The sequence below is a fragment of the Geotrypetes seraphini genome, chromosome 1, assembly GCF_902459505.1.
Source record: "Geotrypetes seraphini chromosome 1, aGeoSer1.1, whole genome shotgun sequence".
Lineage (NCBI taxonomy): Eukaryota > Metazoa > Chordata > Amphibia > Gymnophiona > Dermophiidae > Geotrypetes > Geotrypetes seraphini.
Window position 1 is genome coordinate 77130411 of NC_047084.1, and position 19765 is coordinate 77150175.

A 19765-nucleotide genomic window follows, 5' to 3' on the forward strand; every position below is an offset into this window, starting at 1 on the left:
AAGGGGAAAAATAAGATATTTTAAATTAATGAGAGGTAAAGATTTAACCCCAATGTGTATATCATTTTTTACAAATATGTGAAAAATAATTTTATCGTCACTCATAATTTTTCATTTTGAGTGCTAGGAATAAGATCAATGCAAATGGGGAGTAGGGGGAATACCAAGACAAGAACAGCGAGACATGACTAGGGCCAAAGCCAATGCAGAAAGTTTGTCGAGAAATATGATTGCAAGTTATGGATACACTAAGGGTAATTCTATAAAGAAGGGCCTACATTTAGGCTCCTAAAATGAGACTATTTGAAGACTATTCTATAAAGAAAAGTAAAGGCCTACTTCTCTTTATTGGATAGCAGCGTAATATTGCCTAACATTAAAGTGTGATTAACAACGGCCATAGAGCTGGTGTAAATTATTGCATCTAATTCACAAAAGAATGTGTATACAGTTTTTATTATTTATGCATGTAAATGTGCACCCCTCACAGAGCTACTCCAGTCTCCACCATTCTCTATGCTCACCTTCAAACTACATGCCATCACATGTAGGCAGCCATTTCATATAACAAATAGTAAGAATACTCACAATTACACACTTGTGCAAGCATATATCTTCTCTGTTTTGATGTACAGCGCTGCCTATGTCTAGTAGTGCTATAAAATTATAAGTAGTAGTATTCTGGTCATTTATGTGTATTCTGCTCAACTTAACGTTGGTGTCCTCCTTAAAGAATTACCCCTGTATGTATGAATCAGAAATTTTTTTTTTTTGCCTCAGTAGTGTCTACTTGCTCTCCAGCTCAATCAGAACTTTTCTATTAGGTCTACACTCTACAGCAGGGGTCTCCAAAGTCCCTCCTTGAGGGCCGAATCCAGTTGGGTTTTCAGGATTTCCCCAATGTATATGCATTGAAAGCAGTGCATGCACATAGATCTCATGCATATTCATTGGGGAAATCCTAAAAACCCGACTGGATTCGGACCTCAAGGAGGGACTTTGGAGACCCCCTGCTATACAGTGTCATGAGTATTCATTTAAAATAACTTGGAGATTTTCCTCTATTGCTATATTCTCTTTCCAACTCAGCTGGGTCATCACATCAGAGAATCCTTGTCCAGTGGCCACAAACTGTGACTTCTTCTGGAGCCTGGTTAATATGAATCACGAGTCTGGCCACTAGATGTCAATGCTGAGCAATTGCTGAAAACCCCACCCACAGCACTGCTACTTGATCAACCAAGCCTGCCCCAGATTTATATACATTTCAGTGAAAATATGATGTGTTTTTCACTCTTAATTTTATTATATTATTCACGAAAAGGCTGTGTAGTAAAGGTCTAATTTTGGTATATGGATGATAGACTTGAGATCCATACATCAAGTGCTCAGCCTTTAAGAGAAAGAGAAAAAAAAAAAATCAAGTATCTGATGCAATGTTCTGAATAGTATAAGAAAGTAATTATTTTTTTCAGGAAGGAAGACAACATCCTACATTAAAATCAATCAGAACAAACTTTGATTTGGACCAATTTATCATCTTGCTGTGAAGAACACTGGAGGCTTGTAGCTGGCTGGTTCATGGGCCTTGCAGTGAAGATCACTGCAATAACACAAGCTCTTTCATGCTGACCAAGGATCATCTATGGATTGCAGTCTTCAAGTCTTATATTGATTTTCTATTAGATTCACCCCTGAGCTTTGACTAAGCCACTCAAGAACATTTACTTTCTGAACCATTTACTTTGTCTTAAGGTCATTTATTCTTCTGAAAGATTTATCTTTTATCTTCCATTCCCAGCTCTATGGCAAACTGGAACGCACTTTCCCCTAGAATCAGTCTAAAATTTGCAACATCCATCTTTGCCTCAACCTTCAGAATCTTCCCTGCCCCACTGCTCTCATGCTCTGCCACCTTTGTACAAGGTTCCTTAAGTGCTTCTTTGTAAACTTTATGTGACACTTCATATAGGCTTTACATACTAATGGCTTTCTCCTTGAGCCACCCAAATAGGTCATGCTTTTTGAGTAATCTTGAAATTGCTGAATGCTAAACGTTTTCCCCAATCTCAGCCAGACAGATTTGTACTTTTTGTTCAAATTTTTATTGGCATAATTTAAAATACAGTCATCCTATATCAATGCCACAGAACAGTCAAATAAATTCACCCTTTTTATCTTATAATACAGATTCCCCCCTTCTTGTGGAGCTCACAATTCTCACAGTGCCCTCAATCCGTTTCCTTAACCCACAGTTACTATCTTTGGAGGAACAGCCCAATGAAGGCAGTGTCTTACAGGTGCTAAAATGTTTCTGCTTTAAAATGATGGGCATGACAGTGCCCCATGAGACTATTCAAACCCAACTGAAATTCGTTTATAGCCTTCCTTCAATCTGTCTCTTTGAATAAATTTCTCATGCTGTCCTTTTGGCAACTCCACATGCATAATGTTTAGATCTATGCTGCAAATATATTTCATAAAACTGAACTAGGTGGGCTATATTTAACTTATTATGGGCCTTGTTAATGCAATTTTGGGTTTGCTTTGACATAAGGTGGGAAGACTTAAGCAATCTTTTGTGTTTTATGCTTAATTACTTTAATAATATATAATTGTCCTTTCAAGTTGACAGCATAGATTCTATTGTATAGAACAAATTCTTCTTTAATGAATTTTGAACTGTATTTTCCAGATAGTATGATATGAAAATCAAATAAGAGTGTGAAGACTTTTGCAAGGCACTGTATCTATTAAAAAGAAATTCAGAGTGCAAATAGTTTTTCAGAGGACTTATTTCTGCACTGAAATGTCTGCTGCAGGTTTACTGAAATAATTTTTAGGGCCTAACAATTAAAGCAATGTATCGCAAACTGTGTGCCGCGGACCACTAGTGTGCCTCCTGAGATTCCAAGTGTGCCGCGGCTCACAGAGGAGGAAGAGAAGCCAGCTGACTTGCCTCTCGCTGCATATTTTCCTGGATTCCTGCCTTCTGCGTCTTCTCTGCACCCACGGAACAGCAGCGGTAGCTCAGTGTGCTTTTAACTTAGCCACAGAGCTACCGCGAGGATTAATTTAGATGCGGTTTTCATCAACAGCCTCGGGGCCTTAACTAGGCTGGCCCATTTCAATGATGCAACTTCCTCTTTGGAAATCGCATCATTGTAATGGGCTGGCCTAGCAAAGGCCCTGAGGATGTTGATGAAACTGCGTCTAAATTAATTCTTGCGGCAGCTCTGTGGCCAAGTTAAATGCACACTGAGCTGCTGCAAGACAGAAGTATTGCTTGGCAGGGGAGAAGGGAAAGGGAAGGGATAAGGGGTACTGCTGGACAGGGGGAAGGGTGAGGATGATGGGAGAAGAGGTACTGCTGGACAGGGAAAGGGAAGGGAGAAGAGGTGCTTCTGCACCTGGCAGAAAGGGAGGGAAAGGAAAGATGCTACATTCTGGAGGCGAGGGTGAGATGGTGGATGGGGAGAGAGCATATTAGCTGTGTGTGAGGTTGGAGGAAGGGAAGGAAGAAAAATTGTTACAGGAGGAGTAAGATTGATGAGAGAGGGATAAATGGATATGGGGTGGAGGAAAGGGAGAAATGGTGCATGGGGAGAGAACATGGGTTGGGGAGTAGGAAGGAAGGATGTCACTCGAGGGAAGAGACAAGGAGAGAGAGAGAAAGTTGTGGAGGAGGCAGAAAGGGTTAGACTCATGGAGAGGGTGAGATGGATGGGGAGGACAGAAAGGAGAAATGTCACACTCAGGGGCAAGAGGGAGAGAGCAGAGAGTGAAAAGTTGGACTCATGGAGGGAGAGAGAGAGAGATGTTGGTTAGGGAAGGAGGACCAGAGAGAAGCATGCAGGAGGAAGAGAGAAAAAAAATGTGGAAAGGGGGCCAGAAAGGAAGAAGGGAAAGAGAAATGTTTTACACGGGGGGGGGGGGGGGGAGTGAGAGGAGAGATGACTAAAGGAAGGGAGAGATATCAGACCAGGGCATGGAAGGGAAGGAGGGGAGTCTGGTAGTGCTATAGAAATAATATCAGAAATAGTACCGTGGTTCCCCGAAAACAAGATAGTGTCATATTAATTTTGGGTCCAAAAAATGCATTAGGGCTTATTTTGGAGGGACCTCTTTACTTTATCCCCCCCCCCCATGTGCAGCATCTTTCCTTCCCTCTCACCCATCCCCTTGTGCAGCATCTTTCTATTCTTCCTCTCCCATCCCCTGTGCATCAGAACCCCACTGACCCTCTCATTGTGAGACTGACATACCTCCACTCTGAGGCCTCCAAAAATAGCAGCGGTGGCAGTGCTCAGTGATGCGGCAGAGGGAAAGCCCCAGCGGGAAGGCAGTGAAGCAGCCCATTCAAAGCGCTGCCACCACCACTGCTTTAGGAGGCCTCAGAGCAGAGGTATGTCAGGTCTCACAAGGTGGGGGTTAACATAACATAACGCGTGGTGGGGGTTGCTGAATCGCTGAGTCCGATTTTGTCAGCGAATCAGGCAGAGATGGAGTCAGGAAGTGTCGGGGACATTCAGGGGGGGGCGCTTTGGAGGTTGACCGCTTATTTTTGGGATAGGGCTTATATTTAACAGCATCTTTAAAAATCATGCAAGTGCTTATTTTCGAGATAGGTCTTCTTTTCAGGGAAAAAGGTAGAAGAGATAGATGCCAGATTATGGGAAGGAGAGGAGAGAGATGCCAGACTGGGAAGGGGGGGGTGGGGGAAGGAAGGAGAGAGAAGTCAGACCATTAGGGGGGAGAAGGAGAGAGATGTCAGACCATGAAAATAGGGAGGGAAGGAGAGAGAGATAGGAAGGAAAGGGAAGACATAGAAAAGTAGATTTTGAGAAGAAAGCAGACAAATTGAAAAACTGAATGTTAATTTAATGCCATAGATGGATGCAAGGCAGAAAGTGAAGGAGAGAAAAACAGTCAATTGATAACAAGGCCCTAGAAACGTAGTTAAAAGCACAGAAAAATAAAGTCACCAGACAACAAAGGTAGGGAAAATGATTTTATTTTCAATTGAAATATATCAGTTTTGAGAATTTATATCTGCTGTGTATATTGTGTGTATATGAAAAATGAATGGAAAAAATTGCATTACAATTAGTAAAGGAGGTCTGTGGTTGGGGGTACTCAGTTGATATCTGTTAGACTTCCCTGATGGCATGCCCTGACATTTCAGGGCTTGTCTGGAGGGCCTCTGTGCATGTGTGGATGTCAACGTGATGATGTCATACATGAGTGTGATGTCATCACAGTGACATCTGTGCACTTCTGGGTGCCTCGAGCCGTGGCCACTACCTTTAGTGTGCCCCTGCTCGAGAAAGTTTGAGAGACACTGAATTAAAGGATGTTATCCGACATCAATATCTGATGACAGGCCAGTGCTTTGATTCTCTACCAAGACTCTGGATATTCTGGAAGCAATGTTCACAATCCACAGGAAGAGGGGGGTTCAAATCATTGCACATCACTGACACATAGTGGCCAGGATTTGGGGGAACATACTAGAGAAAGCTATGCTCTTTGATTCCTAGCTGAGGAGGTGAGAAAGGTTAAAAATAATGAAAACCCGAGGGAGTTACAAATGAAGGCTCACAACGCCACAGCCACATTCAGCTAAAAGCTCAAAGAAGCAGGAGTAAGAAAAATGGCAGTCAAAATTTAGTGCAGACTTATTTCAACAGGATCATTTTAACCAAAGCAATCAGGATGCACCTAAGAAGGAGAAAACCACTAACATTTTTAGACCACCCACATTTTTTCTCCTGAATAGTGCATGAGAGAATATTACTGTGGGTTCTTCACCACCTGTGACAGTTGAAGAACGAGGTCTCCTAGCTGGGGCACTAGGCTGTTAAATAATAATTAATGTTACAATTAAATATACTTAAACAAGGATTCAAACCCTGTGGTTTGATTGATTGAGTGCAAAATTGACTGTGTTGTATTAGTATCACAGGAAGAAACAGTATTAAATCAGAATAAGGAGGTAAAATCCAAACAGGTAACCACTGATGACCAAGAAGAGGATGGTAATCAAGAATATTTAAAACTTAACAAGTCATCCATACAAAGCATTTCTGAATGTAGCTCAAGTCAGGTCTTCATTGAAATATATGCAGTCAACAGCACAGGGTTTTTGACCAAACTATTCTACATAGTAACATAGTAGATGATGGTAGATAAAGACCCGAATGGTCTATCCAGTCTTCCCAACCTGATTCAATTTAATTTTTTTAAAATTTTTATCTTCTTAGCTATTTCTGGGCAAGAATCCAAAGCTCTACCCGGTACTGTGCTTGGATTCCAACTGCCGAAACCTCTGTCAAAACCAACTCCAGCCCATCTACACCCTCCCAGCCATTGAAGCCCTCCCCAGCCCATCCTCTCCCAAACGGCCATATACACAGACAGACACAGATCGTGCAAGTCTGCCCAGTACTGGCCTTAGTTCAATATTTAATATTATTTTCTGATTCTAGATCCTCTGTGTTCATCCCACGCTTCTTTGAACTCCATCACCTCTCTCGTGAGCGCATTCCAGGCATTCACCACCTTCTCCGTAAAGTAGAATTTCCTAACATTTATCTTGAATTTACCACTCCTCAACCTCAAATTATGTCCTCTGGTTTTACCATTTTCCTTTCTTTGGAAAAGATTTTGTTCTACCCTTCAATTCCCTTCAAGTATTTGAACATCTGAATCATATCTCCCCGTCCCTCCTTTCCTCTAGGGTATACAGTTGGCTTGGTAACTTTATTCTGGAACTGTCTGTTGAATGGTTTGCATTTTTAAGTTTACATACCTCATAATGAGTAAAGAGCAGGTAGTTTCATCGATAAACTTATTACTTCTTACTCCTCCTCAAGAACACTAAGATCAAACTCTCAGAACTTATTAGTAATCCCCCCAATTCGTGAAATCTGTGATCAGTGGCGTACCTAGCATATTTGACACCCAGGGCCCATCATTTTTTTGACACCCCCCCATCTGTACAAAAAACATGATTTTTAGTAGCAATCCACATGTCACACATGAGTACCTAGGAAAAGGCAGCATCTTACATACTGCAGTGAGCAGTACAACATCAATACACCCATTGTAAAACTAAACAAGCTAGACTAGTACAGATCAATCCTACACCGTCAATCCTAACAGAAAACCATGTCTTTCAAACATAGAAAACACCTTCGCCTACTATGGAATATGTCATCACAAACTAACCCCTCCCCTTTTTACAAAACTGTAGTGTGGATTTTAGCAACAGTGGTAACAGCTCTGACGCTCATAGAATTCTGAGCATCAGAGCTGCTACTACCACGGCTGGCGCATAAAAACGCTCCACAGTTTTGTAAAAGGGGGGATAAAATAGAAATACATAGGCAAAGGTTAAATTGAACCAGCAAGAAGCTGGCCTCTGCATACAATGCAACACCGCAGAAACAGTGAGACATGTCTCCTAAAGCAATAAATAAATAGAAAATTTTTGTTCTACCTTTGTCTTCTCTGGTTTCTGCTTTCCTCATCTTCTAGTTACTCTCTTCCTTCCAACCACTGTCTACCATCTCTCTGCTCCTATATGGCATCTTCTTTCCTTCTATGCCCCTTCCAGAAACTGTATGCCTCCCCCTTCCATCTCTCCTTTCACCCCCATTGGTTTGGCATCTATCTCCTCTCCTTCCCTCTCCCACACCTCTCCTGCAATCCCTTTTTTCCTTTTCAATTTATTTTCTGCATCCATCTAGATTACGTTCTTAATACCCTCTGATCAATTTTATTTTTTACTGTCTACCTACAGCTCGCCACCTCTTTCCCTCACCCCTTCTAGCATTTCCATAACTCAATCCTTTTCCCCCATCATGTGCCCTCTTTTTATTTATCCCCTCCTTCCATCATGTGCCCTCTTTCTCTAACCCTTCCATCTAGTACCTTCTCCTCTCTTTGTCCACTTCCATCGTCTGCTCCCCTCTTTCTCTCCTCCCATTTCCTTCCTGCATTTGCTCCCTTATCTCTCCCATCCGCACTGCCATCCAGCATAGGCTCCACCTCTACCCGCCACACTACCATCCAGCGTCTGCCCTCTCTCCATCCACCCCTCTTCAATCAGCATCTGCCCCCTTTCTTTCCCTCCAATCCAATTCCATCCAGTATCCTTCCCCCTTATGTCTCTCACCCCTTTCCCTGTACATCAATTTCATCAGAACCACCCTTCCATACCACCCTGCCCCCTTTCTCTCCCTGCACCACTCTTTCCTTCCAGCAGTCCTGCTCCTTTCCCATGATGACTGTAGCTGCCAGCTGCCAGTCCATCCCACTCCAACGTACTAGCTCTGGAGCAAAGTTGACAGCCGCATGCTGGAAGGTCCCGCGATGACTCGTCTGCAGGCTTTGCTCCGGAAGAAGTAAGTTACGTCGGAGGGGGTTGACCCGGCCTACATCCGCCTCGGGGGTGGGGGAGAGAGAGAGAGAGCTTTGCGTGCATGCGCACTCCTACCTGCGGTGCCCTATAGCGCACGGAAAACGGAACACGCAGATGGGAGTGCGCATGCGCGGCTAGCGTTTTATCATATTAGATAAAAAGAAACAATATTCTATACAATTGTCATTTTATAAATATAAATATACATAGCAAGGACCAACAAAACTTCCCTGTCTCCCCTCCCCTTCACATATATCCCCTCTACTATCAAGAAAACTGAAGAAGCCAAATTATTACAGAATGCTACACAGAAATATCATGCTAACAGAATACTGCAGTCAAACATAACAGGAATTGTATTAGGGGAGTGCCCCCTGGTCAGAGGGGAGTGCCCCCTAAGCCAGCTGGAAGCTAAAGAAGCACTGCCTGGGCTTTGCAGTTCCCAGTTATGTCTCTAGCAGGATATATATTTCAAATCTGATATATTCTAATGACAAAATATAAATAAAATGATTTTTTTTCTACCTTTTGTTGTCTCTGGTTTCTGCTTCTATCATCTTTTCACTCTTTTCCTTCCAGCGTCTGCCCTGTCTCTTCAATCCAGTATCTGCCCATTCCATCCACTATCTGCCCCTTCCAGAAACTGTCTGTCTCCCCCTGCCATCTCTCCTCTAGACCCCCCTTCCCACTTTGGTCTGGCATCCATCATCTTCCCTCTGTTCCCTCGTGGTCTAGCATCTCTCTCTTCTCATTTCCTCTGCTCAGATCCGATATCTCTGTCTCCTTCCCCATTCTCTGGCATCTCTCTCTCTCTGTCTCTTCCCTTTCCTTCTCTGGTCTTCCTTCTTTATTTTCTGCCTCCGTCTAAATTAAATTCTTTCTTACTATGTAGTCCTCAGTTTCCCTCTTTTCACTGTGTCTACCCACAGCATGCCACCCCTTTCTTTCACCCCTCCACTATCTCACTAACTGTCTTCTTCCCACATCCAGCATGTCCTTTTTCTTTATCCCTTCTTCCATCCATTATGTGTTCTCTTTCTCCACTTCCATCCAGCATTTGCTCTCCCTTCTCCCCACTTCCATCATCTGCCCTCTTCTCTCTTTCCCCCCACTTTCATCATCTGCCCTCTTCTCTCTTTCCCCCCACTTCCATCATCTGCCCCTTCTCTCTCTTCCCCACTTCCATCATCTGCCCCTTCTCCCCACTTCCATCATCTGCCCCTTCTCTCTCTTTCCCTCCACTTGCATCATCTGCCCCATTCTCTCAATCTCTCCATCCACCACAGGCCCATCCATCTCCCTTCCTCTCACCTTTCTATCCAATTTTGGCAACAAGATCGGCAACGCCCCTACAATGACACTCAAGATCGGCAACATAGAAAATAGACGGCAGATAAGGGCCACGGCCCATCCAGTCTGTCCACTCTAATGTCCCTCCCCTACCTTTGCCCTGTGAATAGATCCCATGTGTCTATCCCATTTGGCCTTAAAATCAGGCACGCTGCTGGCCTCAATCACCTGTAGTGGAAGACTATTCCAATGATCAACCACCCTTTCAGTGAAAAAGAATTTCCTGGTGTCACCTCGTAGTTTCCCGTCCCTGATTTTCCATGGATGCCCTCTTGTTGTCGTGGGGCCCCTGAAAAAGAAGATATCCCAAGTCTCGTTCTGCTACCGTTTTTGCTAGGATCTCGCCATTAAGGGTATAGGACTTGCATGGATTTTGGCTGCCCAGGTGCATAACTTTGCATTTTTTGGCATTGAAGTTGAGTTGCCAGGTCCTAGACCAGCGCTCCAGTAGGAGTAGGTCATGCATCATGTTGTCGAGCATTGAATCTTCGTCCGTTGTGCATTTGCCCACTACATTACTTAGTTTGGCGTCATCGGCGAATAATGTTATCTTACCTCGAAGCCCTTCTGCCAGGTCCCTTATAAAGATGTTGAATAGGATCGGGCCCAAGACTGAGCCCTGTGGCACTCCACTGATCACCTCTGTCATTTCGGAGGGGGTGCCGTTTACCACTACCCTTTGAAGCCTACCTCCGAGCCAGTTCCCAACCCATTTCGTCAATGTGTCACCTAATCCTATAGAACTCATCTTGCTCAGCAACCTGCGGTGTGGTACGCTATCGAATGCTTTGCTAAAGTCCAGGTACACGATGTCCAGGGACTCCCCAATATCCAGCTTCCCCATCACCCTGTCGAAGAAGCTGATCAGGTTGGATTGGCATGATCTCCCCTTAGTAAATCCATGTTGACGGGGATCCCGTAGATTCTCCTCATCCAGGATCTTATCCAATTGGCGTTTGATTAGGGTTTCCATTAGTTTGCTCACTATCGATGTTAGACTCACTGGTCTGTAGTTTGCTGTCTCCAGCTTTGAGCCTTTCTTGTGGAGTGGAATGACGTTAGCCGTCCTCCAGTCTAACGGGATGGTGCCTGTACTAAGGGAGAGGTTGAAGAGCTCGGACAGTGGCTCTGCCAAGACATCACTCAGCTCCCTAAGCACCCTGGGGTGTAAGTTGTCAGGCCCCATTGCTTTGTTAACCTTAAGCCTTGACAGCTCATCATAGACACTGCTGGGCGTAAACTCAAAGTTTCTAAACGGGTCAACTGAGCCAACCCTTGTCTGTAGCTGAGGGCCAAGCCCCGGCGCTTCTCGGGTGAATACTGAGCAGAAGTATTCATTTAATAGTTGGGCTTTTTCCGAATCCTTTTCCACATAGTCTCCTAGTGGATTCCTGAGACGTACTATCCCGCCTGAGTTTTTATTTCTGTCACTGATATACCTGAAGAAGAATTTATCTCCCTTCTGGATGTTCTTTGCTAGAGACTCTTCCATGTGGAATTTAGCCTCCCTGACTGCTGTTTTGACGGCTTTTGACTTGGTCAGGTAGTCTGCTCTAGAGTCCTGTTTCCCCGATTGTTTGTAAGAGATGAATGCTTTTTTTTTCTCCTTGATGAGGTCCGAGATCTCCTCAGTAAACCACTGCGGCTTGTTGATCCTCCTTACTTACTGATTTAACATAGCGGTTTGTCGCTTCCTGTATGGTGGCTTTCAGAGACGACCACATTCCTTCCACGCTATTGGTTTCTGCTTGGCTTTGTAGCGCCTGGTGAACAAAGGAACCCATGTCTTGGAAGTTTGTGCCCTTGAATTTGAGGACCCTGGTCAGTGTGGTAGATTTAGTAAAACCTTTCCTAAGATCGAACCATACCATGTTGTGGTCACTGGAGGCCAATGTCTCGCCCACCGAGACCTCTGAGACACTTTCTCCATTGGTAAGTAATAGGTCCAGTATTGCCTGATCCCTTGTTGGGACTAATACCAGTTGCTTGAGACCAGCTCCTTTCATAGAGTTTAAGAGCCTTCTGCTGCTGCCGGAAGCAGAGGTGAGTGTATCCCAATCCACATCAGGCATGTTGAAGTCTCCTAGCAATACTGTGTCCCCACGCAAGGTGATATTTTCTATATCTCCGATTATTTCCATATCCAGGTCATCCTGTTGTCTTGGGGGTCTATAGATTACGCCAAGATACAAGCATTTGTCCTTCCCTCTGGCCAAATTAACCCAAAGGGATTCCCCAGTGTACTGGACATCTGAGATTCTTGTGACCTTAATGTCATCTTTAGTGTATAGTGCTACACCTCCTCCCATTCTGCCCTCCCTGTCCCGACGAAGCAAGTTGTAACCCGGTATGACCATGTCCCACCCGTGGGAGTCTGTGAGCCAGGTCTCAGTTATCGCGACCACATCTAGGTCGGCATTCCTTATTTCTGTTTCCAATTCCAGGATTTTGTTTCCTAAACTGTGTGCGTTGACGTACATAGCCCTCCATGTTGTGTTTTTGTTACGTCTTAATGGGGATATTCCTGCTTGAGCTACTTGAACACCTTTAGCATTATTTGTGTTATTTGTGCTCTCCATAGACCCAGAACTACAATGTGCACTCCCCATATACCCAGAATTACAATGTGTACTTCCCCTAGACCCGGAATTACAATGTGACCCATAAATATGATGTGAACCACCCCCCGACTCGAAAGTGTGTGTACTTGCCCCTGACCCAGAATTTCGGTGACTACTTACCTTAGCCTCAAAAAAGTTTTGGCAATTTAGTTCGCCTGGTATGTTGTTTGTGCATGTACCCTCCCCCGACTTACCTAGTTTAAAGCCCTGTGGAGTATGCGGGCTAGACGATGTCCAAGGACATTCTTCCCTCTTCTGGTCAGGTGTAGCCCGTCGTGTCCCTGTAGCCCTGTAGCCCTTGCAAAGCTTCTCCATGGTGCAGAAACCCAAAGTTCATCTCCTTGCACCATCCTCGCAGCCAGTCGTTTGCCCTCTGTATCCGATCCTCTCTGGCTCTGCCTTGCAGAGGCAACGGGCCTCCTTTTCCCCCCAGCATCAACAGAACTTCAGATCGGCAATGCGGTGCTCAGTTCAAAGCTTCCCTCCGACTGAACTGCCTGGGTGGAAACAGGAAGCTGAGTCAGAGGGAAGCTTTGGGCTGAGCACTGCGGTTGCCGATCTGAAGTTCTGTTGATGTCGGGGGGAGAAGGAGGCCCGTTGCCAATCATGAATTGCATCGCAGGGGGAGGGCCACCAATGCCGCTCATCGCTGTTGCAGCCCAGACACTGCCGATGGCCTCAATCTGATCTTGCCGGCCTTGTGCGGACCGGCAGAAAATTTTCTGCAGACCGGCACTGGACGACCCGGACCTGGCTGGCTGTGCAGCCCCGTAAGGCGTGCACCTAGGGCGGACTGCTCCCCCCCTTGGTACGCCACTGTCTATGATACAATCCGCAAATCAATCTTCTCCATTATGGCCCCAAGTCTATGGAACGCAATGCCCTTCGACCTCAGACAAGAATCCTCCCTGGCGATATTCAAATCTAAACTAAAACATTTTTATTCCAATATAACTTACTTATCTCCTAGGAACAGAAAATTTACCCTAACCAGTTGTGCTTACCCTTTTTCAAATGTACATTTATTGTAACTTTGCCTCTCTCTCCCTTTTCTCCTCATGGATTTATGTCAGTCAAATATGTCTTTGAATTCCCCACAATTTTTTAGAGTACTTTTTAAAGTTGGGGTGTTTTTTTTTACTGTTTTGTATGATATCTGTGATAGACGGTATATCAAGAAATTATTAAATTTGGAAACTGTGAAATCTGAAAGACACAAAGTGAGATATTGCTTTACTGAGTTAGGAATTTTGAGGACTCAGCAAGTCATGTTTGCATGTGTGTGTGTGTGTGTCCAGGGCACAGTGACCTGCAAAGTACTGCATGCCCTTTCACTGAAAGATCATGATTGCTGCTTGAGGTCATTATTCCTTTCAGGAGAAATTAGCATATTCTAATATCAAACAAATGGCAACTTAATATTTGTTTTGGAAATCCATCTCATCACTACATTTTTTTAAAAAATTTTAGTAGTGTTGTCATGTTAATTTTTGCCTTCCTAGTGGATAACCATTCATTTCATTTATTTTGGTTATCTCATTCTGTTTTAAGTCATGTGTTAAAAAAAACAAACAAACAACAACCAACAACGTCACTTCAAAAGACTTGTGAAACACACTACTCTCTTCCAAGAGATAGGCTGATGCTAGACCCAAAAACCCATATACTTAATTTGAATTAAATTGAATTAGTGACTTTGGATCTCAAGTGCCCGCAGTTATTAGCTGGTAGAACTAGTCTTGGCTCATAACTATTTTGCAAGCTATCATCGGTCCTTAAGTCTTTTATTATTCAATTTAATATATATGGAAATTTTATTTTTGTACCATTTTCTTTTTTTGTACCGTTTTTTTATATACCATTCATTTATAATTCATCTTCTTAAGTCCATTTTTTATCCTTATTTCAACTTTATAAAGTAACCATGTAATACTTAGCTCGGGTGTACGTTCTTCACCCAGCCCTCTGAACACAACGATGGAAGATCTCCTTTTCGCTCTCATTTACAGTGAGAGAGTTTCATCAGGACCAGAGTGGTTAATACTTATTAGCACTGTCCAAATTTCAAGCCACCGTTAGGGATTTCAACTTTTTCAAAGAATCGTAAAGAGATCCTTCCCCGAAGCTTCTTTCAAGGCGTCTTTCGTCACTCCTAATTACATGTTCTATTTTCAGCCAATCTCAAGAGAACAACTTTTCAACTGTCATTCAACTGTCATTTGCCTACATTTATGAGCCTAGTGTTAAGCTCCTTACTTCTTTTCCCTGACCCTAGTCTGCCCCTGTTGTCACCGATACCTAAAAAATCAGCACTCAGTAAGCGCTTTAGGCCGCCTAATGCCACTGTAGGCGTGGCTAACAGCAGAAGTAGCCTAAAGCACCTATGAAGGCATGATTCACATCGTAGTTAGGCGCTGGAAATGTAGGCCAGGAAAACCCTGGTTTACATTTCTGATGCCTACCTTTGCTAGAGACGCGATTCTGTACCTGATGCTGTTGCAGGACTGATGCGCGATCAGCGGACGTTTTTAAGGCAGCTGCTGACAACAGCACTGGTAATTTTGAGTAAATATGTATGCACTAAGACCTAGTGAATTTTCAAAAAGGCCAATTTATGAGCATAACTCTCAAAGTTAGGAGCATAAATCCTTTGAATATCTGACCCTCAGTTTTTATGTCCACTACAACATTTGATTATTTTAATAATTCATGTTAAAACAAAACATTCCACCAAGGAGACAGAGAAAGCTGAAAAGTACCTGCCTAATGGTACACCACCACACCTGTTTTACAGCCTGAACCTGGAATTTCTAAACGCACCATTAACTGTAAATTGCACCGCTTATAGGCTGTGGCAGAACAGGGAAGAATGTCTTTTTTTGGTCAGGAACAATACCGTTACTAGGGATCCTTTCACTAAGGCACGCTAAATATTAGCGCGCCCATTAGAGTCTAAATCGGCTAATTCGCCTTAGTAAAAGGACCCCCTAGTTAGGTAGAAATTATTCCGAACTTAAAAAACCAAAATTTTATCAAGCTGAAATGATGAATTAAAATCATTGTAACATATGTATGAATTAAACCACCTTAATACCAAAATATGTCTCACAAATGCAAAACTGTGGCAAACATCTCAGCACTTTCAACTACTTTCTAGAAAAGTATGTAAAGGAGGGAATAATGTAAGCCATGTTAATAAACATTATTGAATAATATATATTACATATCACTTTCCATATATTTATTTTAACAGGCGGCTTTATCCTGCAGACTTGGCTAATATTCTTACAGTTCTACACCCCTGGCAGATGCTGGTTCTGTGGCATTAATTCTTCCAGCAATGCGCAGCTTTTCAATCTTTACATCAAGAGCCAAGAAGAACTGCCCTCAGCTCATGTCTTAGCAATTTTGTTTAGTATTAGCCAAACAGTCAGCATAAACTTGGCTTTAGAAACCAGTCTTGCACTAACAACTTATATACCAATGACTTCGTGAAACTTCTCCTATAAATCTCTATCAGCACCCTCTGTATGTGCCATGATGCTACACACCAAACACAGAGAAGCACTATTTTAAAATGGGACTAAGCGCCTCAACTTACATTACATGCCTATGTAGCATGTATGATTCTAAATATAATCCTATGTAGCAATATGCTGCTTGTAACCCACCTAGAATGCCGATTTGCAGGGATTTGGCGGGATATAAGATTGCACATAGCATTTTAAAAAATGTTGCTCACTTAATTCCAAACCATATTTGAGCTAAAAAGAGGGACTATGAATAGAGGATTAGCAAAGCCAAGAGACATTTGGATATCTTTGCTACTGCTTTAAGGAGTCCCTATAACTTTGTAATAATCATAACTGAACACACATTTATTAAGGGCTCTTATCTAACCAATGCCTCTCCTGTTCCCCCTGTGAACGCTCCCTTGCATTTACACTACTGTGTCACTTGTGCACTCTTACAAGAACACTGCTCGACTGATTTGCTGCAATTTACACACATAACTGTACACCTACGAAAGTGTTCGTATTCTGGACACTCAAGCATACAAGTGGTGAATGGATGCATGCACCCAGTCAGAGCATTAAATCTGACAATATGCAGTTAATATAAACCTAAAAAAGAAAAAAAAAAAAAAAAATGAGACTCAAGGATTCTGCATTAAATTTCTGTTGCCGATGCCCTACAAAGTAGCAGGAGTGGTGGCTTGTTAACAGAAGTAAAGAGAACAAAAAAGGAGAAAAATTCGTTATTAGGCCTTTTTCCTGTCACAAAATATTCCATGCTTTTAAACCCAAACAATTACTGTATATACTCAAATATAAACCGGGATTTTGGGCCATTGGGGGTTCCGGTTTATATTCGGGCCAGCGCCCCCTCCCAGACTTATTGCAGGCCGCTGCCAGGCTCTGCATCCTGTCTTCCCCCTCCACCCCTGCCCTGTCCATTGTACTTCCTCTGCCGATAACCTGGTGGTCCAGAGGTGTAGCGGGCAGGAGCGAACTTTCCGCGCTCCTGCCCAACTGCTCACCCGGTCAGTGGCTGCTGCGAGTTCTGGTTTCTTCAGCCGCTGAGCGGCACCGAGCAAGAGTGTGCTTTGGCGCAGCTGCTCGGCGCTGGGCGGCTTCCTGACTGGCTCCCGCAAATTCTTTATATTAACTGCATATCATCAAGTATATTGCTTGAATGTAAAATTTGAATTTCATAAATACATTTTTAAAAATGAAAAACAAATGTATTTATGCTTTTCACTGTGTTTGTTTAGAGTTGATCCTAGTATACAACATCGAAAGAAGCATTCAGACAGATGCTTGGGAACCAAGTTTGGCTCTTTAGAGTCCTTCGTGTAACTCTTCAACATGACTGATTTAATCCTCTTCCCACTCCCAAGGTAGAAAAACCAGAACCAACTCTTGACAGGCAGGTAAAAAAAAACATTAGGGCATAGCTAGGAAAAGCCAAGTATTACTGATTTTGGGGTCCTTTTATTAAGGCGCGCTAAATGCTAACGTGTCCATAGGATATAATGGATGCGTTAGCATTTAGCGCGTGCTAAAACAGCTAGCTCACCTTAGTAAAAGGACCCCTTTATGATTTCTCAGCTCCGGGCAGCTGATCGGGGGCTATCAGAAGTATTCTTCCAAGATAATTAATATTTTAATAAAGGTATTATATTTGATGATTTCTACATTTTTATTAAAAACACTTAAGGAAAAATATTACTAAACAAGCAGCTTTTGGAAGGGCAAGAAACATGATTCAAGAAAAAGTCAGTCAGCACTTCCCTTTCAGTTCCTGTAATGATTTATATACTACAGTATAAGATTTCGTCTGGCGTTAAACTCGGAGAAGCAAAAGGGCCTAGAGACTAGTGGCTAGTAGATTAGGGCCTTAGACCAGGGTTTCTGATCCCAGACCTTGGGGGAATCCCAAGTGAGTCTGGTTTTTAATCAGCTTTTAATCTTTTATTTCATTTCATTTTCTTTACTGTTAATATTGTAGTTGTATCTTTTTTAAAAAAAATCTTATTTTAGTTTTTATTAGAATTATTTGTAAACTGCATAGATGTTTTTCCATTGCGGTGTATCAAATGTCAAATAAACCTGGAAACTTTCAAGATATCCATAATGAATATTCCTAAGATACACTTACGTTTGCATGCATTGCCTCCGTTGTATCTTATGCATATTCAATGAGAATATCCTGAAAACTCGACTGGCTTGGGTTTCCCTGAGAAATGGGTTCAGAAACCTTGCCTACAAGTAACTTGCCTTGAGCTTCAGTTTGGAAAGGTGAGTACAGTACTCCCTCGAAATTCACGGGGGTTCCGCTTGAGGAACCCCCGTGAATTTTGAAAAACCGCGAATACGGTTTTTCGCCTGTCAAAAAGGCAGGGGAGGCAGGAGAGGGCAGCTGGAGCGCCGGCAGGTGAAGAAAATCATTTGCAGTCTGCTCTGATCGCCTCTTCCTGTAGTAAAGTTAGGCTACACCAATCAGGAGCTGCTTTGACAAGGAGACATGATTGAAACGTTTAAATATATCACGGGCCGCATCGAGGTGGAAGATGATATCTTCTTTCTTAAAGGTCCCTCAGCCACAAGAGGGCACCCACTGAAAATCAGGTGTGGGAAATTTCATGGCGACACCAGGAAATTTTTCTTCACCGAAAGGGTGGTTGATCATTGGAATGAACTTCCACTTCAGGTGATTGAGGCCCGCAGCGTGCCAGATTTTAAAAGGAAAGGGGATACACATGTGGGATCTCTAGAGGGGTAAAATCAAGGGGGATGGGTCTTTAGAGTGGGAAGACTTGATGGGCTATGGCCCTTTTCTGCTGTCATCTTCTATGTTTCTATGGAGCAGACCGCGAATGAGTGAGTCCGTGATTTGCGAATTTGCGGGGGAATACTGTATTCAAGTTCAAAATCCATCTCTAACCTCAACTTGTGCCTGGTGATTCCCAATAGCAACTGAAGGAAGTGCCACAGGAAAAAGTGATTCTTAAAACATGAACTAAAAGAAAAATACAATATTCAAACCAACAAAGTTAGTTTACCAGTGATAAATGAGAGTGCTCAGCAACACCATCTGTTACACTGCAGGATCTTAATCTCGAAGGTGGCTCTCTCTGTTAAAAAAACAAAACAAAAAAAACAATCCAAAAGTTATCTCTCAAATGTTTGGCTTGCACTTCCACCAGAACATCATCTCCTTATTTTACTGATGAGCAGTCATTATCACAAATTAGAGTTGAACATATTTTAAGATATTTATGAGGATCATTATTGTACCAACTATAAATCAGGGGTGTCCAACCTTTTGGCTTCCCTGGGCCGCATTGGCTCCCCCAAAATTTTCTGGGGCCACACAAACATTGCAGCAAGACAAAGGAGGGAGCCAGCAGACGGTAAGCAGAGGAAAAACACTGCATCGCCCTCAACCGGGGCCGCACAAAATACTTCACGGGGCCGCAGGTTGGACACCCCTAAACTATATCATGAAATGGGTGTTGCCTCTGTAGAAGCTTATGCTTCTTATCTTTTTTTTTATTTCTTTCACTGAGGCAAGGACATAATAGGTTAAAAAAACAAACAAACAACAAAGCAGCTATTACTAACATTATCAAATTCAAAACAAGAATATTCACTGCAGAGGAGTTGATTATTCAACCATCAAATGCATACGAGTAAGAGGTTGAAAAGGCGGCTTCATTGCCAAATAATGTATAATCTAATAGTTTAGTCTAGATATCTCCAAATGCCAGTTGACCTCAGGAGTTCAAAGTATAACAAAATATTGTATAGATAATGACGACAAAGTTAAAGATGGCAAAGAAACAATTTCAGTTCCTTATTTTGGA

General features: G+C 42.9%; 1 protein-coding gene across 13 annotated transcripts in view; it reads right to left on the bottom strand.

Moving 5' to 3' along the window:
• Window positions 1-19765, bottom strand: part of NEDD4L (NEDD4 like E3 ubiquitin protein ligase) — a 656466-nt gene that overhangs the window by 136998 nt on the left and 499703 nt on the right. For all 13 annotated transcript variants that reach the window (XM_033933707.1, XM_033933724.1, XM_033933698.1 and 10 more), the window contains one exon: window positions 18962-19033. In XM_033933707.1, the coding sequence (XP_033789598.1) occupies window positions 18962-19033 (72 nt within the window). The remainder of the gene's footprint in view (window positions 1-18961; window positions 19034-19765) is intronic.